At 35.5% G+C, this 27668-nt stretch overlaps 1 protein-coding gene and 1 long non-coding RNA gene across 3 annotated transcripts in view; one reads left to right on the forward strand and one right to left on the reverse strand.

Annotated features, from left to right (window-relative positions):
• LOC136822429 (RUN and FYVE domain-containing protein 2-like) overlaps positions 1-18109 on the forward strand; it is a 33370-nt gene extending 15261 nt beyond the window's left edge. The window contains exons 5-19 of the mRNA XM_067078685.1: positions 550-617; positions 875-961; positions 2301-2370; positions 3186-3287; positions 4174-4290; positions 4871-4921; positions 6632-6748; positions 7306-7403; positions 8201-8287; positions 9625-9754; positions 10456-10518; positions 11040-11071; positions 11628-11676; positions 16218-16295; positions 17691-18109. Of these exons, the coding sequence (XP_066934786.1) occupies positions 550-617; positions 875-961; positions 2301-2370; positions 3186-3287; positions 4174-4290; positions 4871-4921; positions 6632-6748; positions 7306-7403; positions 8201-8287; positions 9625-9754; positions 10456-10518; positions 11040-11071; positions 11628-11676; positions 16218-16295; positions 17691-17831 (1290 nt within the window). The 3' untranslated portion in view covers positions 17832-18109. The remainder of the gene's footprint in view (positions 1-549; positions 618-874; positions 962-2300; positions 2371-3185; positions 3288-4173; positions 4291-4870; positions 4922-6631; positions 6749-7305; positions 7404-8200; positions 8288-9624; positions 9755-10455; positions 10519-11039; positions 11072-11627; positions 11677-16217; positions 16296-17690) is intronic.
• Positions 18110-23853: 5744 nt separating this feature from the next.
• LOC136822420 (uncharacterized) lies at positions 23854-25787 on the reverse strand. Of its 2 annotated transcripts, none has more exons than XR_010848896.1 (2): positions 25647-25787; positions 23854-24647 (listed from the first exon to the last, which is right to left on the reverse strand). It is a non-coding gene; the product is annotated as an uncharacterized lncRNA (long non-coding RNA). The 2 variants fall into 2 exon arrangements; XR_010848895.1 differs by lacking the exon at positions 25647-25787 and adding an exon at positions 25119-25396.
• Positions 25788-27668: the final 1881 nt, after the last annotated feature.

Raw genomic sequence — 27668 nt, forward strand, 5'->3', positions numbered from 1 at the left:
TTCAAATTTGCCATTGCCGGCAAAAAACGGAGTGCTTCCGTAAAAAAACACTGTCATAAATATCATGAAAAAATCGTTCCCTTTATGGTAAATGAACATCTCTAATAGTCCAGTAATGTGACACACTGCATTCACCTATAAACATGACTCAGCAAGGTGGACGTTGCCGGATATGAAGTTGTCATTTAATCTTGTCTAAAAAGTTTGGCCTATTGGTGTGTTGTCTGTACCTAGATCCAGTATATACGGCTAATTTCAATATTCATTGCCGTAGAGGGTCTGTTGTCATTGTCTTTTCTCATTTGATATTTTTCAAACCGACCGCTGCGATGGAGTGCTTGCTAGAGAGGGGAGACGATGAGAGAAGCGTTGCTATTTATAAATCATACTTCATCGCAGAGGTCTCCATACGGGAATTTTACTTCTTGCATTACATTATTACACAGAGTGTAACATGACGCGATGAACGTGAGATACACTCTGGCACAGAGTAGTCGGTGTGAGACACACCTAAAATGACCACGGAAAATTTTCCTTTTCTATTTCTAGGCATCAGTGATTGACATCAGTTTATATCTTCGAGACGGAAATTATTTGGAGAAAACACACGAAGAAACGTAATGCTTTATCTGTCTGTGTTTTTGAAAGGTTTATTCAGTACCCCACAGAAAAATTTAGATACTTTAATTTTCGTATTTTAATTTTCATATTTTTTATAAATGTTTGAGCTTCTTAACTTAGAATCAACCTTAAAACCAATAAAAGAATAAAGAAAAAATGTAAATACCATCCTAAAGAAATCACGTTAAAACCGAGCTGGTTTACCTGTTTTGACTTTTGATTGTTCACCCACCACTTTCACTTTCACTTTCAGAAGCAGTACAGACCAAGAAAACGGACAAAAATTCGAAGTCATCCTTGATCAAAAAGCATACCTTGAACAAATCAATAAAAATTTGAAGTATGTATCGTTTACCTTCTTCTCACGTGCCCTTGGAACCTTTAACCTTTTTGTTTTGTTGTAAAAGAATTACATAAATCAAAGTCCGTATAAAAAACTCTGGTTTGGAAGTTTATTGTTTTGACCTTTTGTTAGCTTTTTCCTTTGTTAAGATCAAAATATGAAAATTGATCTGCTCAGTTTTTGATCCCGTTACCAAGTATTCCTCTTGCCTTGGGATTAGTTTAAGATTTAATCACATGATCAAAAAGCGAGCAAAACAAACTTATTTCTCAAACGCAAGTTCAAGTAAGAAACAATGGAAAGAAACAAAAGGCTTCCGGGGTTTTTTTATACGGACTATGAGTGAGCCTTGTAATACATAAAAGTTTTTCATTTTAGCCTTAAAATCGTATTAAGTGACTCTTGAATTAAAAAAAAGTAATTAAGCTCTTGGCTTTTAGCCAAAATAAAAGGTCCATAGTGTCCTCCTGGGTTGGTTCCCCCCACTAAAAATCCAAATTTTTCTCCATTCCCCCCTCTTTTCTTTCCCCCGCCATATTTCAAAATTTTTCGGTTCCCCCCTCTTTTTGGAATTTCCCCAGCTATTTGAAGATTTTGCGGTTCCCCCATAAAATCAAATTTGAAATTTTGGGAAAGCTTGAAAATATAGCCTTGAAAGTGCTGGGAAAATGAAATTTTATTGACAAGTTGGTTTATTTAAAAAGGTTTGCTGATTTTATTGCTTAAACAGGTTTTGCAATAAGATAACCTTGAGATCAGTGAAGTTCCCCCAGTCAAAATTTCCTAAATTTATGGTTTTCCCCCCTCTTTATTCCCCCCCAGCAAATTTCAAATTTTTCATTTTCCCCCATACTTTAAAAATAGGGCCAAAATCAGAATCCCCCCCCCCTTTATAAAGGGGGGGAGGACACTATGAAGGTACCAATGTATTTTGTATTTGGTATGTGCCCCAGACGTGTGAAATAGAGGAAGAAAGTCAAGCCTGATTATATTGTAAATGATACCCCTTTTCATAAATTACGTCACGAACATCGCTTACCTCATATCCAAGTAATTACCATATGGTGATTATGTAGGGACATGAGACATGAAAATAATTCTTTTACGAATAGGAAGTAGTTTTAATAAAATCCACTGTGAGTCAATCACCATGGCAATAATTTCAGAACGAGGCAAGTGATGTTCGTGACGTAATTTATGATAAGGTCTATGATGAAATTATAACTTTAGAAACAAATTAAACAAAAGACTGAGGCTCAGCATGATTCTTAAAAAAATTGAGCCTTGTCATTCTTATAAAAAGTACTGCTGTAACTTTTTCTCTTCGATACCCTAGCGAGACGGTGACGAATTTGAAACAGCGAGCCAAAGAGAGGGAAGAACTGGATATGTCTACCGGTGAAGAGGTTGGTTACCAACGTTAGTTCTTGATATTCATGACGTAATCTTTCGTACGGAAAAGCAGAAAAACACGGGACGTTTGCCATCAGTTTGGTTGTTTAAATTCAAAATTGGTGGCAAACGCCCGGTGCTTTTCGGGTGTTTACGTATAAAAGATCACGTCATGAATATCAAGAATAAGATGTCCCTTAAAGATACTAGCACCCCCCCTCCGTATAATCATTATAATACCAAGTTTATGTATCGAAGGATATCGAGTCGACGTAAAACAAAGTCGATAAGTGATGTAGGGCTCTGTATCGCCTTTGTTCACCTAAGCAGACAACGCTATTTTGAGGTTTTTATCGTCGTCAAGTCGTGTGAGAGACAGAGGTCCATTTTCCGCCCTTGAAAAGCAATAAGGTGGCTTTTATTATTTTGTTGAGACCATCTACCGTAAAACCAGTGTTTAACCTTCCTAGAAATTTCGAAATAATTTTTACCCCCAGGAAAAATAAAGAACATTCCTGTAGAACCCCTGAAAATTTCTCTTCGGCAATATTTTCATGATTTTGTGCCTTTTACTGCCAAATCGCGCGTGTTGGTTGTTGAAATACCCATCATTAGCGCTTATTTGATCTCAGTAAACATTCAAAAAGTATTTATTTGATATTTTTCAGATTTTTTGTTAGAAATATTTCGCGGACAAGGTCAAGGTCCATTTTTCTATTGGTGCTTGATTCCGCAGATGACACCCAAATCCGCAAAATTTAATCCCCGCGAAAATTTATCCCATTAATACGAAGGAGTTTTACTATTTTCCCGTTTCTTCTTTTTTCAGGTGGAACAACTTCGGAACCGGTTGGTGGGTGTGATCGCCGAACGTGAACAATACAAACGAGATTACGAAACGTTGCTTGAAGACCACAATAAACGACTAAACGTGAGTTTTTATTTAGTTTTAACAAAAGAAGTTTAATAATAGGGATTTCAAATAAGAAAAATGGTTAAAATGATTGTGTGTTGAGTTTTTTTCCTGTGCGAAAAGGATGATGTCATATGACCTCCCCCACAATGCTTATGGCGGTGGAAGATATATTGACCAAGGGTATCGAAAAAATCCTGAAAAACTGCCATATCCATGGAATGAATTTTAGTGACCAGGGGATCGATTTGATGCTTGTCTAAGGGTAAAAGGTGTGTCCAGGGGGTGAAAAATCGAAATGTCCAGGGGTAGATCATTGAAAAAATCATATATCCTCCAGCCCCCCCCCCCCCATGAACGAATTTTTTCTGAAAGAGCCCATTGTTTCATTAAAACTTTAGTATGCATAAGATTTAAACGGAACGGCGAAACAATATTCAAAAAAATAGCAGTGCACATATCCCGAAGAGAAGAGTTTTACGCCCGAAACGAAAAAAAAATTGACGTAGCATAGAGTTTCTTTTATTATCGAGGCTTTTGAGGTTTTGTTTGAATTGCGTAGTTTTCGCTGTTATAGAAGAAAACATTCGATTTGTGATTCCTTCATGTAAACCGAACGTTGCCTTCCATAATGATGGAAATTATGTAAGTTGACCGAACTAGGTTCTAAGTCTTTTCTCGTTTTTATCCCTATTTTAAGAATAATACACTGGAATTGATTTTAAAAAAATTTAAAAAAATTTGTAATCATTTATTTTATTCGCTTTTCTGAGGGAAATCTTTAAATGAAAAAAGGATTTTAAATAGCAACATCCGTTGTAAAATTTCAAAGTTCATTTCATCAACTTAATAGCTTGTCTTCTTTACCAGGCACTGTAAATGATTTTGTTGTTTTTTTTCTCAGGACGTGAACAACGACCTGACAGTGGAGCGTGAGACGTACGAACAATCGCGCTCCGGCTTAAACGACATGTATCTTCAAGCGCAGAAAGAAGTGGACACCGAGAAGCGAGATAATAAGGTATAGATTCTTTTGTGTGCATGAATTTTTGTGATTTACATTGTTAAAGAATTTCAAACAAATTTATTTTTCGGGAAAGTGGTCAAAAAACACCGAAATCGCGGAAAGTTTCTTTTTCCCAAAAGTCTGCTTTTCTTAACAAAGAGCGTCATTACTTCTCATGCCTCAGAAGATTGTAAACATTGTCAGCTTTAGAAAAATAATTTACATTTATATAAGTTAGTTTGCGACCCGGACCGGAGGCTCCCTTTTCTTTAGCTGTCTACCTGAATGTATATATGGAGAACTCCACTCCTTTTCCTGGACTTTCCCACTTGCCCTTGATCCGTCTCTTTAGTTGCTGAGCATCAAGTAGAGAGGTATTAAGTACCATTTTGGGAGTCCTTAGTATGACCTGCAGTAGCTTAAACATGAGGGGCGCAAAACTTGTGTAGGAGAGGTAATTATCTTTAAAAAAAAAGATAATTAAAGTGTCATAAAAACCAGCCGTCCCTGCTGGGTTCTATAACCTTAACGTAACGTAGCTGGATGCTCTTCCTTCATGCTCCGGCCGCTATTTGATTATACAATTTTATTGTAGGAATTGAACATGCTACTTGAGGAACACAAACAAATCAATAAAGAAAAAGAGGTAATAAGTTTACTTTTTGTTATAACAATAGCGTTCAGTTTGAGGTCGTTGTTGTTATTTTCTGCCCGCGTAGTTTGATTATTCGCCCGATAGTGTCAGCGCAAATAGCACTAGAGGGCTAATAATCAAATTGCAAGGGCAGAATTAATGACAACAACGAATGAAAACTTAACGCTATTACTATTATTATCCATATCGGACATTCAAACAACGTTTTTTTCTAGCGTCAACCAATTCTTTTCGCTTCAATACAATGTCTTCAACAAATTTTTAGCACCTTGCGAGCGGGCCGCAAATGACCAAAAAGTGTTTTTTTCTGACGTTAGTTTAGTCTCTTCGCTTCAATGCAACGACTTCAATCCAATTCCGAGCGGGCCGCAAATGACGTATTGCCCTATAACCTAGCGAGCACCTCACTAAAAACCGGGATTTTTCATCTCGTTTCTTAGTGAGTCAGAGTGGGTTCCACTTTGACGATTTTCGAAAAATAGAAGCCTTTCAAGTGTTTTGACGCTAATTCGATTATTTTGCTACTGCAAGAGCTTCGAAAATTAAAAGTGACGTCAAAAATCGAATGTTTAGAGCCCGAAAACCCGGGCTCAAAACATTCGAAAAAGTCGCAAAGTGGAATAGACGTTAATTGCGTAAAAAAACGTGGGTGACGTCTAGTATAGGCTACCTATAACCAGGCCGTTAATGATATTTTAGCCCTCCGAAGCCTGGCGCTTTAGTTTCCTCAGCGCGGGTATGACAATTTGAGTCACAAAACCTTTCAATACCGCCCACCGATTGAACCTTTAATGGCTTACTTAATGACCGCTATATGGATAATAATACTTGTTGTATCGTCTGAGCTAAATTCTTTGAGAAAATTAATTTCATGGCTTTCAAAGTTTACCAAAAGTTTAAATATGATCTTAGACTGGCGGCAAATTTTTTTTTTGTCGAACCGATTTTTATATATATTTAAATAAGCGCTTATAGAATCTGGAACAACGGTAATTTTACTGAAATTTTTCTTTTGAGATGAATAGGGGAGGAACCTTCATAAATCCTTAGAAATTGTTCGTTTTTTTGTCCCCATAACCCCATAACCTGAGTATGAGTTAGCTCCATAGTTATTTCCTGTTTCTCCTGGAGTATAGAACATTGATTTAAAGCTCAAAAGTAGCTAAAGAGGACTCTTAACTTTTCTCAACCTTTCTCAAGCCTTAAGATTTGCACTATATTTAAAATGACGGATTAAATCTAGCCCATTCTTTGTTTTTAAGCGGCATATTTTTCGAAATCTTACTTTCAACCTGGCTTTCATGTTAAAACCGCGTTGCTCACGTGTTTTGGATGGAAAATTAGTGGCTTTATTTCCCACCCAAAAGTTCAAATATAGCGCTTTCGCGGCTTTATAATCATCATTGTCATTATAAAGAAACCCCGGTCTGGTAATGCATTGTTTTAGATTTATTGTGAATTTTTCTTTTGTTGTAAATAAAAGGCAATTTGCTATTACCGTATTTTTTTATCACGTTACCATTTTCGACTCTTTGGATTTTGCTTTCTTTTCGAATCACATGGTCAAAAGATGGCAAAACATACCCATTTGAGCATGAAAGCTCAAAAGAAAAAACAATAATCTTCAAGACCGGGATTTTTTATAATGACAATGTTGAAATCAATAGTAAAGAATAATGTGTTGCTTTTTTCAATTTCCAGTTAGCTATGCAATTGTTGGAACAAGACATTCACGACAAACAAGAAACCTTAATCTCGTTGAGAAGACAATTGGAAGATATTAAACGAATCAACCTTGAACTTCACAACAAATGGCAGGTATAAAGTTACATTCCATCCCCTGTCTCGATGACCCAGTTCTCAGCTCTTGGGGATAAAGTGAGAAAGTTGTCAATGAGGATGGAAAATATCTATGTTCAAGTATCATATGATAGTTGAAGTAGTGAAAATTATTGTTTCAATACTGACAGTTTCATGTCTTACTCAAACAATCCTCAGTTGAAAATAAAATTAAAAAAAAAACTAAGAGTTCCGTTGCTCTTAGTGTTGCTCTTGAAGTATCCATTGCTTCAAATTTCGATTTTAGTTTTATTTCCACTTGGAACTAGACTTCAGTTTCGCTGTCTATTGCCAACATTATTGGATGAATGAGTTTTGTTGGAGAACAAACTATAATAAAAAAGACGACGAAGATGATTTTTAAGGCTTCACAAACTCTTAAACATCAAATTGCACGAAAATACTCACTAAATAAGAACATATTAGAAATATTCTTAAGTTCAAAACACTAAAAGTATAGTACATCCAAAGGGTTCAAATACATTTCCTCCTAACTAACTAACTTTAATCTCTTAAATTCACTCTTATCTTTCCAGTCTAGTGAAAAATCTTTGAAAAAACACGAAGAGGAGTGGTCGAACATGGAGCAGAAATGCACGCGAATGATCGCTAATACTAAAGACATGGAGAAAAAGTAAGGCACGCTTTTCTTATCCTAAAAGAGAAAATCTTTGCCGATTAACCTGAACTCCGCTAAATTATTAAGCTCCTGCAAAAATTTATTTTTTCCGCCATCCGCTCAATTCGATTTATTCAATGATTTTTTTTTCAATTCGTGTTATTTCGGTCCTCAAAAAAATGCTTTAGAAATTTGTGATGACGAATTTTGGCCAAAAATATCCTGCATATAGTCTGAATTAAATTTTTTTTAAATATATTCTTTCCAGCCATCCACCAAATTAAAAAATCCCTCTAAAAATCTTTTTGGCAAACGGCTAAATCGTTTCTTCATTTTTTAATGTCATCTTTTTTTTCTCTGTGCCATCCATAAGGAATATATCCTCATTTATCGTTGTGAATGGGCATTCTTGGGGGAGAAAGGGGTTTAAAACTTAGACAGGAAAGGATGAAAGGATGTACAACTTAACTGGACAGGGTACTTTTTTCACATTTGAACGATCGTAATTCGTTCCTGAGCCCAGGGGAGGGGACGTACCCGATTTTAAAACTACGTTAGTCTCGAAGAAGAATTGGAGTCTCAACTTCCCATCCCCCTTGCAGCATAGAGAAACTTTTACCTAGCTTGAGCCCTTTAAGAATCTTGGATCGATTTTTCTAAATGACTCAAAGTTATTTTAAGGAGAGCAATCACTTTAAAATTAAAATGAATAATAGCAAATAGCAAACACTCTATGTCATTAATTTTGGATACCCACTGTAGCCGCTGAAAAACTCAACCGTCATGGCTTTTTTTCCCACAATCCTTTTTAGTTTGAAATCAGCAGAAGAAGCCAAACAGCACGCTGAAGAAACTTCCCATCAAATTGGAATGAAACTTGCTCAAGTTCAAACCGAAAGGTAATCTTTTAAACTTTTCTTTTGATAAGGGACGGGTGCATTTTTAGGAAGTTTGTCATAAGATGCTGAATAAAGAAGGAATATACCTTCTAGCGATTTATTAAAGTACCATTTATTCCCAGAGTATGTATTCTTATCATCCCCGTCCACTCAGCAGCCCCCCCCCCCACCCCTAGGGGTTTAACGATGGATTTGACAAAATCTGCCACATTAAGTTCCCGTCAAAATTACTTTTTTTGTCATCCGACAAATTTAAATTTTTCTGCCAGCCGCCAAATTAGATTCCCATCGAAAAAACTTTTTTGACCATCCGCCCAATCAAATTTCCGCCAAAATTTCTTCCTTCAGGGTGGGTGAAAATGGGAAATCTCCTGAACTTGGGTTTGCCAATACTATTCGTGGATTTTGCGGATTTTGGGTATCATCTGCGAAATTAAATTCCCGCTAAATCTTTTTGTTTTTTTATATGAGTGCACGCAACACTGACGAAAAGGTCAAATCTTCAATATGCAAAAAAAAACTCTTGTTATTCGATTTGAAAGAACGTTTGGTTTATTTTCCTGGAAAATTGTTATTTCGATGTTTCGGCCCTTTTCAAAAATTTTCATCAAGATCAAGAAACTTCTCATCCACGAAAAATTATCCCTTTAAATTAGCGAACACCATCGGAGAAATGGGTTAGAAGTGCCCACCTTTTGGAATTTTAATAATAAGGATTTGACTTGGAAACGGCCACAGAAAATGAAATCGTTTGCTAATAGATTTAGAGTGTCTGTTAATTAGGGTTTTCACTGAAGTTTTAGAAAAATAAATCAATATTCATCGATTGGTTCATTGATATTTGGGTTCCTAACATCCAGAAAGAGAGGCGAAATGGAATCAGAGTAATGAGTAATCTCATTAATTCAAGAGATAATTTACCTTACACCTATGCTTGATGATTATGTGTAATAAGAAGGTCTATTAGTACAAATACTGGAGAAAACATCCTCCACATTGCCCGATGATGGGAGAAGAATCTCTCGAAACGTAGCCAAACGTAATCTCGTGATCCAAGCCACGATAAACTTCCAATATGAACATTCATCTTTTCCCGAAAAAATCAAGAAACCTCTCATCCACGAAAAATTATCCCTTTAAATTTACCATCGGAGAAATGTGTAAGAAGTGCCCACCTTTTAATAAGAATTTTAATGATAAGGATTTGACTTGGAAACGGCCACAGAAAATGAAATCGTTCGCTAATAAATTAGACGTGTCCACCTTTTAGAGTGTTTGGTAATTAGGGGTTTCACTGAATTTTCAGACAAAATAAATTAACATACATCTTCTTACAGACACACTTTAGAAACAGATTTGAAGATCGAGAGGGAATGGCGTTCGGGAATGCAAGCTGAGTTGAACGCAGAAAAAGAAAAACGAGAAGAAATGGAAAAACAATTATCGACCGCACAAATTACAATTGCTGTAAGATGATTCTCATTTCCATAGGTAGACTTCAAGACTCGTTTCACGTGTTATAGTTTCAAGAAACAAATCAATGACCATTTTTTGTGACTATCTATATATTAACAGCAGTAGACTGTATGTTATTTTGTTTGTCTGTCTGCTTTCTGTCTGTCTGTGTATTACTTTCGTTTTCACATTTATTGTTTTTGTTCTTTTAAAGATGATTTTTAGTTGATAGGGCTTGGCTTAGACTTCGTTCAGCCATTGTTTTGAAATTAAAGACCCATCTACATTGAGCTATTTTAATTTCTGCCTTTTCTTGCCCGCTCTTTTTTATGACTGTGTGTTTTTGCCGTCATTGTCTGAGACCTGAAGAATCTCATGTAGTGTTTTTAATTTCACTTCTTAATTTTTTATTCTTTTTATAAATGTTTCCAAATTATCGACAGATGGCACATTTAAAGCAACTAAAGCGAGAAAATCTAATTGCAGCAGAATGGTCTAAGAGCGCGCAGGAACGACTAGTGTTATTTAATGGTTTTAGAAGCCGGGCGGCGTAACTCGAAATTTGTGCTCGCACGACTTATTTTCTTTTGTTTGACAATGATGTGTAAGAAAATTGTAAGAGTTACTTTAAATGGTGTCCATTAACGAGCTAATCAAACCGTCTTAAATAAGGCCTGTCAGTTAGTTTTTGAAAGCGAACTTTTTCGCCGTAGGAACACGAAGAATTGAAGCGACAGCTTGAAAAATCTCAACAAAAACTGCGGGACCAGGAAACGGTAAGTGCCATATAACATCCTTTTAACATTCATCTCACGTTCATAAGACATCTCTGCGATACTAGCGAGCTTTCGTATCTACCCTTTTGAGGACGGGTGAATGTTTGAAAGGGACTATATGGTAGGGCATTGGTTTACTGTCGTCATCAGGATCAAGGACAATAAAAGGACACAACGTCAGCCTGGGTTAAGGTCCTAGGTAGAAATTAGGTCCCCCTGGGTTTTAAGTCACCCCAAAGACTCATGAAATTTTTGGTAACCCCCAGGGCTTTCGACCTTCGACATTTTTAAAAGTTTGTACCACAAAAAAGTGTTATCCAATATATATTGTGTTGCAGCTCGAAGGTTAAGATATATATTTTGCTCATTTTCTATAAAAATATTGGGCCACAGGCGAAAATTTTTTAGCTTTTAGCTTCATGAGCTTTAATTTGAGTAATTAAAGCCAACAATTAAGATTAACTGTTCAACTCCTATGTTACATGATGAGATTTCAATGAATGTTTCTTCTTATTTTTTAGGCGTTAATGGAGGTTGGTAAGCAGTTAAACAAGTAAGCTAGATTTTTTCATTTTTACATCAAAAAATTTTTTCATATCATGTTAATATCGTGTTCTTGTTTCAAGCTCAAAATTTAAAAACTTGTCGGCTTTGTTACCCGACTTTTGCTACGTCGACACAGCATTGTTCTTAAATTGTTCTCATGCTTTGACGGTGGTCAGCTTCATTGTGTTGATGAAATTATTCTTATAAAAGTCATATTCTTTTTTTTTAACTTTATATTTGCTGTTTATTTTTAATGTTTAATCGCTTCAGTCAAACTTTTTAAAGAATAATTTCATAAGAACAAAGGGCTAATAATTTAGCCAAAAGATAAGGGCCTATATGGACGTTCAACTGATTAGATTCCAGGGGTTGAAGCAGTGACGACAAACTATGACGCTGAGCCGAAATTCATTATTAAAAATCGTATAAAATGCATGTTTTTCGTATATAATACTATAAGTGTGACAGCTCTCATTTTAGTAAATTGTAAACTTCTAATGAGATTTCCATGGATAATTTTTCTGTTTCACTGTATTGAACGTTTCTTCTCTTCAAACAAACAGATCTCACACTCAAGTTGACGAATTGAAAGAGTTGCACGCCATTACAAAAGTGAGTGACAAGTATACACGTTTTCTTATTTACTTACGCGAAATATCTGTTTTTAAAGGTCTTGCAGTTGAGTATAATCGCGAATACTGAGCTAGAAAATGCATTAAGGGATTGTGGTTCAAAATATTGTACGATTAGATTCAACAAAGTTCGATTAGATTTAGTTAATATAAACTAACTAGCCGTATGCGCAGCGTCGCACGCTGCGTGTCCCAATCCAGTGAATCACTACACATCTAAAAAATTCTAACGGAAGAAGGATATTCGCCGATCGATGATTTGATTTTGATTTTAGGAAATAAAGGAGAAAAAAGATAACATTGCATTGCAATTTTTAATCACAATTAAGTAAATGGCTTAGCAAAAGTATATTTTAGATCTTCTTCGCCATCGTGGCTAGCCATCGTGGTTGGACATTCGAGGGTGACTTTGAAAGACTTTGAAAAGTTTTGAAAGTGATAGGGAGCCGCTATTGTAAACAGAAAGTTTTAAAGAGCATCTGAATAAGAATTCTTTAAATTGACAAAAAAAATTTGGGAAGAAGGTTGATTTTAACCCATCAAGCTCCAAACTTGGTGAATAGAAAATAGTATCTTGGGGTCTCAAAGTTAGACTAGTGGTAGGAAATCTGCTTTAGGTGCAAAAAGATGATGGTTCAACGCCATGAAGAGGAGGCTTTGTAGAGCTTGTTAGATTTTCGAAAACTTTTTACAAAACGTTGTAAACACACACGTTTAAGCGTTTTAATATATAGATTAGAGAGACAATTTTAAAGTGAAACTTTGAAAGACACTCTTGCTATATCGTTGAATGAAGTAACTAATTTACGCAAGTCACAGTTGGCTTACTGGTTCAAAAGAATGCACATTCTTTAAAAAGACCAAAGTTCAAACCGGGACAAAATATTATAAAAACATGTTTTAAAAAGTTTTGAAAGTGATAGGGAGCCGCTATTGTAAACAGAAAGTTTTAAAGAGCATCTGAATAAGAATTCTTTAAATTGACAAAAAAATTGAGAAGAAGGTTGATTTTAACCCATCAAGCTCCAAACTTGGTGAATAGAAAATAGTATATTGGGGTCTCAAAGTTAGTCTAGTGGTAGGAAATCTGCTTAAGGTGCAAAAAGTTGATGGTTCAACGCCATGAAGAGGAGGCTTTGTAGAGCTTTGTTAGATTTTCGAAAACTTTTTACAAAAACGTTGTAAACACACACGTTTAAGCGTTTTAATATATAGATTAGAGAGACAATTTTAAAGTGAAAGTTTGAAAGACACTCTTGCTATATCGTTGAATGAAGTAACTAATTTACGCAAGCCACAGTTGGCTTATTGGTTCAAAAGAATGCACATTCTTTAAAAAGATCAAAGTTCAAACCGGGACAAAATATTATAAAAACATGTTTTAAAAAGTTTTGAAAGTGATAGGGAGCCACTATTGTAAACAGAAAGTTTTAAAGAGCATCTGAATAAGAATTCTTTAAATTGGCAAAAAAATTGAGAAGAAGGTTGATTTTAACCCATCAAGCTCCAAACTTGGTGAATAGAAAATAGTATATTGGGGTCTCAAAGTTAGTCTAGTGGTAGGAAATCTGCTTAAGGTGCAAAAAGTTGATGGTTCAACGCCATGAAGAGGAGGCTTTGTAGAGCTTTGTTAGATTTTCGAAAACTTTTTACAAAAACGTTGTAAACACACACGTTTAAGCGTTTTAATATATAGATTAGAGAGACAATTTTAAAGTGAAAGTTTGAAAGACACTCTTGCTATATCGTTGAATGAAAGTAACTAATTTACGCAAGCCACAGTTGGCTTATTGGTTCAAAAGAATGCACATTCTTTAAAAAGATCAAAGTTCAAACCGGGACAAAATATTATAAAAACATGTTTTAAAAAGTTTTGAAAGTGATAGGGAGCCGCTATTGTAAACAGAAAGTTTTTAAAGAGCATCTGAATAAGAATTCTTTAAATTGACAAAAAAAATTGAGAGAAGAAGGTTGATTTTAACCCATCAAGCTCCAAACTTGGTGAAGAATAGAAAATAGTATATTGGGGTCTCAAAGTTAGTCTAGTGGTAGGAAATCTGCTTAAGGTGCAAAAAGTTGATGGTTCAACGCCATGAAGAGGAGGCTTTGTAGAGCTTTGTTAGATTTTCGAAAACTTTTTACAAAAACGTTGTAAACACACACGTTTAAGCGTTTTAATATATAGATTAGAGAGACAATTTTAAAGTGAAAGTTTGAAAGACACTCTTGCTATATCGTTGAATGAAGTAACTAATTTACGCAAGCCACAGTTGGCTTATTGGTTCAAAAGAATGCACATTCTTTAAAAAGATCAAAGTTCAAACCGGGACACAATATTATAAAAAAATGTTTTAAAAAGTTTTGAAAGTGATAGGAAGCCGCTATTGTAAACAGAAAGTTTTAAAGAGCATCTGAATAAGAATTCTTTAAATTGACAAAAAAATTTGGGAAGAAGGTTGATTTTAACCCATCAAGCTCCAAACTTGTTTAATAGAAAATAGTATCTTGGGGTCTCAAAGTTAGTCTAGTGGTAGGAAATCTGCTTAAGGTGCAAAAAAATGATGGTTCAACGCCATGAAGAGGAGGCTTTGTAGAGCTTTGTTAGATTTTCGAAAACTTTTTTACAAAATGTTGTAAACACACACGTTTAAGCGTTTTAATATATAGACTAATTATTGAACTATTAAACTCTCTCTAAAAGAGGGAAAGTTCAATTAAGTTCGATTTCATTAATCAAACTTAATCGAGCTCTACATTTTGAAGAATTTGCGAGTATTCTTTAAAAGTTCGACAACGTTCGATTAAAAGCCGGTATCGAATGGTTCGATTGATCACTTCTGGAGCAAGAAAAGAGTAGAACGAGCCAAGAAGAAACTGTATATCACATTTCCTCTTTAAGTTTGTTTATCAACTTGCCAACTTTATAAAAAAGAATTAGCAATAACACTCCTGTCTCACAGACCCGCAGGGACCCAGCCCCACTGAAAATTTGGCCAAAATTTCGTCCCCCGAGGGAAAATACCCTATATTTTCAGCCCCACTTGAAAATTGACTTTGATCCCTTTTTAGAATTCAATGATAATTGAACTCCAAAAGGCAAATTTTTTGACCTAAGAACAATAGAATTGCTATCCCCATTGGGATTTCGATTGAAATTTTTGTCCCCATCTTGGGAAAAAGTTCCACCGGGGCTGTAAGACGAGGGTGTGCAGTACAATAAAAATAGCACCATTCTTAATTTAGAAGGCCATTTTCGTTTAATAATTTCATATTGAACAGTGTATTAATGGCTCACTTGGTTGGGAGTTTCTAAACATCGACCAGTAATGGCGACCACGACCAGCGACCACGAACAGCGACCAGCGACCAGATAAATTTGGATTATCGAGTTTTTCTGCTCTCTCCACCGTAGAGAATGTTTAAATCAACTTCTTCAGAATACTAAAAAGTGACCTTTGAAGTAGCCAGTCATTTTCTTGACAAAGTGACACTATTTGACAAAAATATTGACAGGGTCATTAAGTATGATGTTTGTAAGCTTTGTTACACCAAATATTTTAATTATGCTGAATGATATGCCTTTAGTATGAATAGATAGAAATTTCATTAGGAAAAAATTGGGAAGGCCAGTTTTAGGGATACGAATCTAATCAATTATTCTATTGTCTTTATGCTGACAAAATGACTAATTTTGACAGAAATAACATGATGAAATACAAAGCTTCTCAAACCATTTTCAAAAAATTTTGTGATACTAATTATTTTGATGCTGATGATACAAAAGGATAGAAATTGACACCATAATCAAGCTCCAAGAGCGACGAAATGGTTGTTTTACGTACTTGGCACGTGACTTTAAATAGATGAGACAGGTGTGAGCTTACTCTTCAATATGATATATTATATTCAAATGATTAGGAGAGACACTCTACGTTGGAGAAAGGGAAAAAAACTCGATAACCCAATATTATCTATCTGGTCGCCGGTCGTGGTCGCAGGTCGTGGTCGTCATTTCTGATCGACGTTTAGAAACTCTCCAATACACTTTTCTCATAAATTTATTGTTGTCCTCGTTTTCAAACAGATTCAATTGCTATTAAATTATACATTTAAACCAATTTAAATTCCCAAAAGGCAAACATTAACTCTAAAACAAAAGTACTTGAAATTCAAAATGTCTCATGAGGTGTAAACAACACAATTATCATTGTGAATATGTAATTTTCTAGCAAAGAAATCTGTTTGAAAGCGAGGACAACAATAAATTTATGCATCTCGAGAAAAGTGTATTGGTTGGATGTGAAAAAGAATAGACCTTTTTTTAAAGAGGCAACCCTGTTGAATAATTATGTAGTCCAGCATAAAAACAATGATACAGCCATGTATAATTACTGTTTCATGCATATTATAATAATTATGCATGGCTATATCATTGTTTTGTTTTTTGCTGGACTACATAATTATTCAACAGGGTGGCCTCATTAAAAAAGGTCTATTGAAAACTTTTCATTTTGATTTTAGGAACAACAATGGCAATCAGACAAAGAAGCGGACGAGTGCCAACAATGTTGTAATGCATTCACTTTGGCGCGAAGAAAGGTATAAATTATAATATTATAGTTTTACAAATTCGCAGGTCACCTTGCGGACACATGGGCCTCTATGAATCGCTCATACAAACACACAAAGAAATACAGCCGCTTTAAGACCAACTAACTGTCAGTCTCTACTGTGATTTTGACGTCAAGTCTTGTGATGATCGTACTGACGTCGGTATGTTTTTGAACTTCAGGCGGGCTGTATTTCTTTGTGTGTTCAAAATTTCATGCTTTTGAAAATCAGAGACGTCCTCCCTCTCAAAAGTATCTTGTAATATACTGTTCTTTGGAATCGACTAAGAATGGCTAGATGGCTAGGTTGTAACAAAGAGGCAACGGGACCCCAGGCTTGGCCCCCTACTGCGTATTTTAATGAGATAAACTTTCGCGGGGATTAAATTTCGCGGATTTCGCTACCGTGAAAAGCACAGGTCAAAATCATATATTGACGCTGTGCCGATGAATCGAGATTCTATTCATCGCGCAATCAACGAAGACAAAAGTAACCATGACGACCATCCAAGATCTTGGATGAAGTTCAAAGTTGATATTTTTATTCCCGTCGTTGAGAACACAACAAAAAAATATCATCAATGCTTTTTAAAAAGAGTCAGTGATAGAGAATCATAACATAAAGTCTGTCTATTATTTCGATTCAATTAAAAGTGACATTTCCATAATTAATAGTTTAGTAATTACTGTTATACATTTGGGGATCATGTAAAAGATTTCTTTCGAAAGAAACTCACTTCGATTACACTTGGAGGGTTCTGGGGAAATAGTAAACTGCATACTGATACAGTCTGCTAGACATTAATAAGGTAATATTTGCTCTTCATCTTTGATTATTTCTACAGTGATTAGATTGACACATGCGCGATAAAATTTCTATTATTGGTCTTCAGAGGTTAATATATTCTTTGAAAACTTAACCTCTGATACTCAGGGTAGGATTTCGCGGATTTGGGTGTCATCAGCGAAAATCCGCGAAATGGAAATTTGTCCCAATGGAAATTTGGAAGGGCCTGACCCGCGAAATATTTCTAAGCAAAACTCAAAATATGTCAAATAAATACTATTTGAATGTTTACTTGCATCAAAGAGGTGCAAATATATGTATTTCAACAACCAACATGCATGATTTGACAGTAAAAGTCACAAAATCGTGAAAATATTGCCTCCCACTAGTGCCACCCGCGAAAGTAAGTCCCCGCGAAATTCAAAAATTTCGTGGATAGGCCCAACTGCGAAATTTAATCCCCGCGAAAGTTTATCCCATTAAAGTAGCTTAAAGATAGAGCATTTGACATCCATTCATAAAATCGCATCATTTTCAATACCTTTGAATTCTCTGACTTAAATATTGACATTAATTTTGTATTTTGTCTTCATCCAGCATCATTGTCGTAAATGCGGTGGGATTTTTTGCAATAATTGCTCGGATAATACGATGCCTTTACCGTCGTCCGCCAAACCTGTTCGCGTATGTGATGATTGCCACAAGGACCTTTTGGAACGATATACGTCCGGACAGTGAGACCACGTTCATTCGCTACGGTTCCGTTTTTTTCGGATACGAAATGAGGCCAATTCATTTGTTCAATTGTTCAATGGAACTGTTACCTACGAACATGGTCTGAATGAAGAAAAGAGTATCCCATCGCCATTCAGGATGCAATGCAATGACTTTGAAATTGTATTACTTAACCACTGACCTTTATATACCCTGGACCAAGCAATATCCGCCATCTTTGATCGAAGTTTTTTAGAAAAGTTGTACCCTAACCACTTTACCCTAATGTAACACTACTCGGTGTGGATCAATTTGCATTTCAATATTTTTCGTTTAATTTTTTTTTCACCAACATTGAGTAGTGCATTATTAGGGTACCACTTTCAAAAAAACTCCGATCAAAGATCTTGCTTGGCCGGGATCGAGAAACTGTGTCCTGGGTATATAAAGTCCAAGTAATTTAAGTGTTTCTTTTCTACTGAATATGTCACTTGCAACCACTGACCTTTATATATCCCTGGACCATGTTTCTTAGCGGTGTAAATGCTTCGAAAGCGCTAGGTCTACTTTTTGTCGAATAATTTTAATGATTTAATGTCATTTGATGTTAATTTTTAACACTGCAATGGCTTCTTAGCGGGTACCCCTCTCATAAAAACTCCGATCAAAGATGGCGAATGCAGCTTGGTCCAGAGATATATAAAGGTCGGTACTTGCAACCTACGTGCTTCTCTAAAAGTGACATAATAGTGAGGTTAAGTAAATCGACAAAATCACGACGACGAACGAAAATTTAACAGGCTAGTGAGTTTCGACCAATCAAATTTCGTATTTTCACTAGCCTATTACATTTTTCGTCCGTCGTCGTGATTATCCTGGTATGCTTAACCTCAGTAATATCAAGAAGACATTGAACGGAGTACATATCGTGATTATACCGGTTAACGCTTGGAGAGTTTAAAAGGGGTAGTTTTTCATGGTATCGATATTGAATACAGAAGTGCAGTCGGCTGCCCTTGTTAAAAATGTAATATACCACTGCACTGGGGCGATAAATTAACATCACGTTGCTTGAAATGCTTGTCCGTACTACAGGAATAAAAGATCCAAGTAAAGTTCCCTCGGGAGCTTATCCCCACACTCGGAGAGAATTTCATCGAATTTCGATTCTAAGCCCACGCTTTTAAGTCTATTCTTTATAAATGTTACGTCACAGGTATTTTCTTTAGGGAGTTAACCTTTTAAAAGAAACTTTCGCAGACTTTGTTTGAAAACAATATCTCCCCGTATAAAAACTTTAGTAGATCTAGAGTTTTTAAACTCTAGTGAGCTACAAAGCATATAGTATGAATTTCAGCATCCTTATAAAAAATACTGGTCTGGAAGCTTATTGTTTTAACTTTTTGTTAGCTTTCCTTCGTTATTATCAAAAGATAAAAATCGATTTGCTCAGTTTTTGATCCCCTACCAAGTACTCCACTTGGGATTAGTTTAATATTTAATCGCATGATCAAAAAGTGAGCAAAACAAAACAAATTTCTCAAGCTTAAGCTCAAGTAAGAAACAATGGAAAGAAACAAAAGGCTTCCAGACCAGGGTTTTTATACGGACTACGATTTCAGCCGAATTTCCCTTGGTATTAGATTCTTTGTCTTTCAATTTTATATCAATTATATACTACTAGTATTCTTTGCGACTGAAGTTTTTACCAGTGGCGTTGTGGCAGGGGGGGCCGGGGGGGCCATGGCCCCCCCAGCGGAGCTTTTCTGAAGGGGCGCCGAAGAGCAAGGGGCGCCAAAAAAGATTTTTTAAACGCCCCAATATTAAAAATCATACTTTATACTCCTGAAATTGCGCCCAGGACCAATTTCACTGAGATAATTTCAAATTACTTGCAATTTTTTTCTCGCTCGCTTCGCTCGCAATAAAGTTAATTGGTAACTTCTTTATAATCTAGCTAATTTACAAGTTTTTTTGTGTACAATATAGCATTATTAAATAAAAATCTAACTGCGCCCCAATATCAATTTACTGACAACAATATTGAAATCATGAAACATTAATTTTTTCGCTCGCTTCGCTCGCATTTACACATTTTTTCTTTAAGTTTCTTTTCACTCTAGCCAGTATGAAATTTGTCTATTTTTATTTAGTGATTTAGGGTATCCTGGCAGTCGATTTTCATAAATTTTCTAGTCGGCCCCAACCATGGTGGGGCCTGTTTTTCCCCTTTCCATTCATCAAAGATATATCTATTCTTATCCACTAAATATTCCCTTCCTCATTATGCCTAGGCAAACGAATTAGTAAGAGTTCATCAACGGATGGGTGGGGGGGCGCCACTTTGGAAAATTGGGGGCGCAATTTTTAGAAAATTGACTTTGGCCCCTCCAGAAAAATTTTCCCACAACGCCACTGTTTTTACGTGAAATTGTACATAGGAAAAAAATATTTTTTTCATATTTCGAATTTTAGTTTTCAAAATGGGTATTTTCTTGTAATTATCAATTTATATGTAGCATTAGGTTAATCGACAAATCCTTATTACCCGTTCTTATAAAAGCAGCTACCGTCTCCCTTTATTAAGTTTTAATTAATGATATGCAACACTGGAGAGTCTTCCAAGAATTTTCAAAAAGTGCAACCCAATACGTCATTTTTTCTATTGTTTAGTGTAGGGTATTTGGTTTGAACTTTTTGAAAATTCTCAGAACACTCTCCAGTGTTGCGTATCATTAATGGCGGATTCTAAGAATAACTGAAGACTTATTTTTTAACCAGTTCCTTTTTCAATTTCCCCAAAAACATTCGCCAATAGTTAAACCACGACAGAGTAATGACCGGGTTAGTTTTCATATGTATATCTTCCGCCGCATAGTTTTAAGACAAGCTTTGATAATATAAATTGTATTTTAGAAGTATGTAGATAATTAAAATATAATAATTAAAATCAATTGCAATCGAGACAAGACAGATAACTTTTATATTAAACTTTGTATTTTGTTTCTCTACTACTTAGTTCCAGTACTATAGTTCTTCTCCTGTTTGTCTAGACAAATCACTACTTTAAGGGCAGAAACTTTCGCGTTTTTCGCGTTTTTGGCATTTTTCGCGAAACTTTCTGCCAGGTAAGAAATTAAACAAGAAATTCGCGAAAGTTAACTACGCGAAAAATGAAATTTTCCTAGAAATCGCGAAAGTTTTTTCCAAGTTTTAAAAGCCAATCGCAGATATATCTCCGGAGAAATTCGAATTATTGTGCGGAAGGAGAGTCGAAAATAGCAGTGACGAGGATTCGAAATGGGAGGAAGAAGTGTAAATAATTTTTCATTTATTAGCATATCACTCTTTCGATTGATAGAAAAAAACGAGATTAAACTTAAATCCGCGAAATTTCGCAAATTTTCGGTCTCGCGAAACTTTCTGCCCGCGAAAGTTTCTGCCCTTAAAGTATCTAAGAAATAAGCCCGAAGCCGAAGAAAATTTCAAAACGGGTATTTTGCTGAAAAGTGTTTACAGCCGATAGAGTTTGCCAGTCTTAGACTTTACAATTTCGACGCATAATACAAAAACAGCCAGAATTTGAGTTTCCGTATGCGAGGCAAACCGTAATCGGTATTTGAAAAAAAAAATCAAAACAAAAAAGGGTGGGAGCAAAAGAGAGATTCCAAGAAGTAATCTTTCTTTTGGGAGTTTCTAAACATCGACCAGAAATGGCGACCACGACCGGCAACCAGATAAATTATTGGGTTATCGAGAACATCCAAATCGAGTCCTGATGTGACTTTCAAATGAACCACTGAGCACTTGGCTGAGAATTACTCTAGCTAGGGAATACTAAAAGTGACTTTTGACATTACCAGTTATTTTCTAGACAAAGTGACACTTTTTGACAAATATATTGACAGGGCAATTGAGTGTGATGCCTGTAAACTTTATTACACCAAATATTTTAATTGTACCGAATGAGATGCCTTTAGTATGAATAGATAGAAAGTGTCAGTAGGAAAAAGCTGGGAAGGCCAGTGTTAGAGATATAAATCTTATCAGTTATTCTATTGTCAATAACTTATTTTGACAAAATAATGATCTGATGATCAAATATAAAGCTTTCTAAATAAATTCCAGCACAAATTTTGCCACTAATTAATTTGATGCCGAAAATACAAAAGGATAGAAATTGACACTCTATTCAAGCTCCAAGAGCGTTGAAATGGCTACTCTACACGTTTTGCACGTGGCTTTATAATCACTGTAAGTGAGATTTACTCTTCAATTCGATAGATAAATGATCATAAGAGAAAGACTCGACGGTGGAGAAAGAGGAAAAACTCGATAACCCAACTTTGTTTGGTCGCCGGTCATGGTCGCTGGTCGTGGTCGCCATTTCTGGTCGACGTTTAGAAATTCCCTTTTCTTTTACCATAAACTCTCCCTTTTTATTTTCTTGGAACTATTGTTTGCTTAGAATAAGAAATTTTTGCACTCTGATTTTTTTAATAAATTCGTAATTTCTTTGCAACAAAAAATCTAGCTCCCAAAACTCCCACCTTATAAATTTCAACCCCGGGGGGGGGGCACTGGGTTTGCGGACTGACGGTATGTGCGGGCCAAAAATTGGCTTTTAAAATTGTACCCTTACAGTGAAGCAAAAATCAGTGAAAATCATACCCTTAGAGTGCGTTTTCCCCAAATTTTCGATCCCTTTCGTGCAAAAAATGGTCAAAATTCTAGCATTTTTGGTCAAAATATCTAGATTTTTCAAGAATTTTCTGAAATTTCTACACTTACAGTGCATCTCTAGTTTTTCCGACCCTTACAGTGCATTTTAAACGTATTGGGAAAGGTACCCTTAGGACCCGCATATACCCGTCGGTCCTTTTGCCCAGCTGCCCCCCGGGATTTCAACAAAATAGCAAATCATAAAACAAAGAGATCAAAACAGCAGATCATAAACTTCTGTATAATGCTTTGATCAGAGTTTAAAAAGTGATCGTGATTCGAAAAATTTTGAGCCGTAATGCGAGATTTGGACTTTTTTGAAAAGGATGCATGATAGGCCTTTTCATAAATAAAGTCACGAACATTCTTTCCCTCGCATTCAGACAGTTACCATATTGTTATTATGCCCCTTGAGAGTCCCTTGAGAAAAAAATGATGATATTTTTTATGAATGGAAAGTAGTTTTGATACAATCTGCATTTTATCGTTATCAAAAAGTTACCGCTGGGGTTTTTCCAGTTTTCACTTGCACGCGCTAATCTATATATTAATACGGTAAAACGTGTGTTTTCAACGTTCTGTAAAAAGTTTTCGAAATTCTAACAAAGCTCTACAAAGCGTCTTCTTCACGGCGTTGAACCATCGTCTTTTTGCACCCTATGCAGTTTTCCTAGAGACGCCAATATACTATTTTCTTTTCAGCAACATTGGAGCTGGATGGGTTAAAATCAACCTTTTTCACAAATATAATTTTTGCTTTTGAATATTTCTTATTCAGATGCTCTTTAAAACTTTCTGTTTAATATGGCGGCTCCCTATCACTTTCAAAACTTTTCAAAAAATCTTTATATTCCACTAGACAAACTTTGAGACGCCAATGTACTATTTTCTCTACAGCAACATTGGAGCTAGATGGGTTAAAATCAACCTTCTTCACAAATATAAATTTTGCTTTTGAAGATTTCTTATTCAGATGCTCTTTAAAACTTTCTGTTTACTATAGCGGCTACTAAAGTCTTTCAAAGTCAATCTCGAATGTTCAGCCACGATGGCTAGCCACGATGGCTAAAAAGAACTAAACTAGCAAGTAGCTTTCGCTATGATGCTCCCGATGACTGGCATTTGACAGTGATTGATCGAAATTCAGAAAAGGCGAAATGCCCTGTTTATTTTGATCAGAAATACAGTGATATTGCAAAGTATTCAATTTTTCTCAGCCATAGCTTGCACTAAACATGCCCCTTTAATAGATACCTTATAAAGCTTGAATTAAAAATCTTTTCATGTTTTATAGGCAGGGTCTTGGAATAATCTTCAGGAAATATTTAGAATGACTTTCTTCTCAAAAGCATTTTCTTTGAAACAACAATAACAAAAATAGAAATAACAAACATATCAAAACATGAATTTATAATTTCCAAGACTATATTTTGACAATGATATAATTTTCAGCTAAGTTGTTGTCTATATCGTAATGTAATATTGTTTTGTAAAGAATACAGTGGATACAGAAGTATTCCAAAACCAAAATGATTCAAAATACAACCAAACAACAGGAACATAACATGAAATATCCTTCAGGAATTTCTCCAACAAAAGGAGTGTTAATGTCAAGTTTGTGTATATACCGTCAACTGCTCTAAAATGGGATTACTTGAGATAACATGGGACATACTGCTTTCTGGTCAGCTTTTTCTCTCTATCATCACATCCTCTTCATCAACAAACAGATCCATGTTTCTTGGACAGTACAAAAAAGATGATTCTGTGGAGGTTCGGTTAAAATGGTTGCTGTTTTGGTGTCCCATTGCACAAACATTGCACAGCTCCATTAAAAACGCAGACAAATCATTCCAATTCTTGTTCAACATTTTGAAGTCAAAACTCTCTTGTCATTAAAATGTTATGTTAAAATGAAGTTTGATGATTGGTTGAACAACTGCTATCTTTGTGCAAACTCAGCGTATTTGAAGCAGCGATTCAGACCTTGTAAAAACATATAATGTCAATCTGGCTTTAAAGCAGTTGACGGTACATCCAACGTGTAAAACTACTTTAATGGTTAATATGGTATTTGTCATGGTGAATGAACGAAGGCTGGAAGGCAAAACCATAAAGCTGAAATAGGAATAGAGAAGAAGAAACTGTCAATAGATAATTTGTATTAAATATCCAGGTGATGACAATCTGACTGTTTGATTACCGTGAAAAAAGGTAATCACTGGAGGGAAACTGGTATCGCCTCCAAATAGTAGAGCTTTCTGGTAATAAAATTGTAAAAATTCAAAAGTCAAAAACATTTAATTTACATTTTAGCTTAGACAAAGTGCAGACCAAGAAAGGTCTGCAGTTTGGAGGCAATGTAAAGTTTCCCTCAAATGATGCAAATTACCCTTTTTCACGGGTACCAATCTAATCTAACATTATCAAACGATAGGTGTTAGATTACCGCAACCAAATCGAACAGTCACGAAACTAAAAGATTCTGGTAAAGTTGAATTATGTTCGAACGACCCTGCCGATTCCCCGGACTCCAGGGATTTTCTTGTTGCGTGTCCGAGGATTTTAACATTACTTTTTGAGACTTACCCCGGACTGAACGCGTGGTCTGCGAGACGTACTTAAACAATTGGGCGATCACACATGGGCGTCAATTTCACCATCCCTATTCTGCCCGCTTTCATGCGAACTTAATCGACCGTGCGTTAACTCGTGACAACAAGTTCACTTATCCAGCCGCGTGGTTTACTTATCTGGCAGTGTAATTTGTTTGTCTGGGGATAGAAATATTTCTTTCGTTCGACAGGGTTGTCTTCGATCAGGTTCAGTAACCAAACACCTATAGTTTGATTCTGTTTGATAAAATTCATTACGAAAATTTGGATCAATTGAATTCAATTGACATCGTCTGGAGATTAACAGAAGGTTCGTTAATGGTGGTATGCAAAGTTTATTCCAATTTCTGATAATAATTATCCAAAAGTAACAGTAAAATAACTGATGATGCCTGATTATACAACAAGGATATATACAAAGGAAAAAGAAATTCTTTAAAATAATTTTCAATCATACATCCTATCTGAAACATTACTTTTGATAAAATAGTATTATACTTACTATCAAAGTTGCAGAACAGTCTATGCTCTATGGGATTAGTATACCTTCTACTTTCTGAAACCAACTGGTCCCAAGTTGCTTCGTTGATTTTTGTTGTATTCCAAGCTATGACATTGGAGCGCTAAAGACGCTAAATTTCTGTTCACGTGGTGTTGTTGTATTCCAAGCTATGAATTTGGAGCGCCAAAAACGCAAAATATCTGATCGCGCGGTCGAGCTAGCTTAAAAGCTCACCACGGCAATCTTTTAGATGCTGCGGTCACTAGGTTAAATCGTCCCGTTCTTGAACAATTTTTCGCCAGCTCGATCCCCAGCACGGCCTCGTGAAGCAACATAGGCTCCCTTCGGGAGCAAATATAATTCTTCTAAGCCATTTACTTATTTGTGGTTAAAAATTGCATTGCAATGTTATTTTTTATCTCCTTTTCTTCAATAAATGGAAATCGTATATCATTATTTCGGCAGCTATCTTTCTTCCTTCAGATATTTTTTATATGTATAGTGATTCGCTGGAGTGGGACACGCAGCGTGCGACGCTGCGCATGCGGCTAGTGTTGTTTTAACTTCTTTGGTTAGGCTTATGTGATCATATTGAATAGCGCACCGCGCTGAATCTAAAAATAGATTTTATTTTTGACATAATCATTACTCTCGATGTGTTTTATTCAAAACCCCCCCCCCGCTTATTATTTTTTGGGAAAATGTTTTTGAAACTTCCCCTCTTTTGTTCTAATTCTGCTGTCTCAGGCAAATTAAGGCACGTCCAAATTTACCTGAATTTTTTATCACCGTTTCCACTTGTCATAGCATATCACTTCATACATCGAAAGAAGCGTATTGGAGTGTAGATCACTGGAATAGCTGTGCCATAATTAATTTTTTCACCCAAAAAAAGATATTAGGCAAAATCCAAAAAATGCTGACGTCAGCAAAACTTGTTTTTTGATTAACTTCAGTTTGGCTTATGTTATAAACATGAAATTTGGACAAAAGCTGCATATCAATAATAGGAACATTTTTGCATAATTTTTTTTCGCAAATTTTGCTGACGTCAGCAGAAATCAGCAAAATACGAAATTTTGCAATAAAGTGCTGACGTCAGCAAAATTTCAAAAATTTTTTTTTCAAAATTACCCGTTTAATGGTGTGCAACTTTGGTCCAAATTTCATGTTTTTACCATAAGCCAAACTGGAGTTATTCAAAAAACAAGTTTTGCTGACGTCAGCATTTTTTGGTTTTTGCCTGATATCTTTTTTTATTAAAGTCTATTCACGATAAGTGTGCACTCTTTTTTCTTTTACCTATAACTTTTGAAGGAATTCTTTAATCTTTATAAATTTGGTATCATTGGAAAGATATTAGTGAGTGGAACAATTTGAAATAAAAAAATCTTTAAAACAATTTTAACAAGCTAGATGCTGAATGGACCTACCTGATGATGAAAGTTAGATAGCAATGCGAGGAGAAAAATGAAAAAAATCAGTCAGAAAATATAGCGTTTAGCAAAAATGCATAACGCAAAAATTTCATCATTGATTGTTGATAAGGGAGAGGAAAGGATTGTAAGGAAAAAATAAAAAGAAAGTTGTGGTCGCAAAAATCAGTTTTATTGACAATTGAATCATGCTTGATGGCGAGCATTGTTATCTATAATGTTTTTGTGTGAAAAAATTGGAAATATAATGAAAAAATCCAATAGTTCCCGCTTCAAAAATCAATTTTATTGAAAATTGAAACATGCTTGATGGTGGGCATTGCTATTAATAATGTTTTTGAATTAAAAAACAACCAATTATAAGGAAAAAGTTCAATGAAAATCCAGAAAAACAGCGATTTCCGGCATATTTCAGGCATTTTCCGCCGGAAAAAATTTTTCTCAAAAATCGGACTCGGCCATGTTTTGGGCATTGTTAATACGCATCTTTGTGCAAAAAATCAGAACAAACTAATAATAAAATCTCGAGAAAATGCCAAAAAAACAGTATTTCCGGCATATTTCTGGCTTTTTCGGCCGGAAAAAA

The sequence above is a fragment of the Clytia hemisphaerica genome, unplaced genomic scaffold, assembly GCF_902728285.1.
Source record: "Clytia hemisphaerica strain Z4C2 unplaced genomic scaffold, Clytia hemisphaerica genome assembly, whole genome shotgun sequence".
Lineage (NCBI taxonomy): Eukaryota > Metazoa > Cnidaria > Hydrozoa > Leptothecata > Clytiidae > Clytia > Clytia hemisphaerica.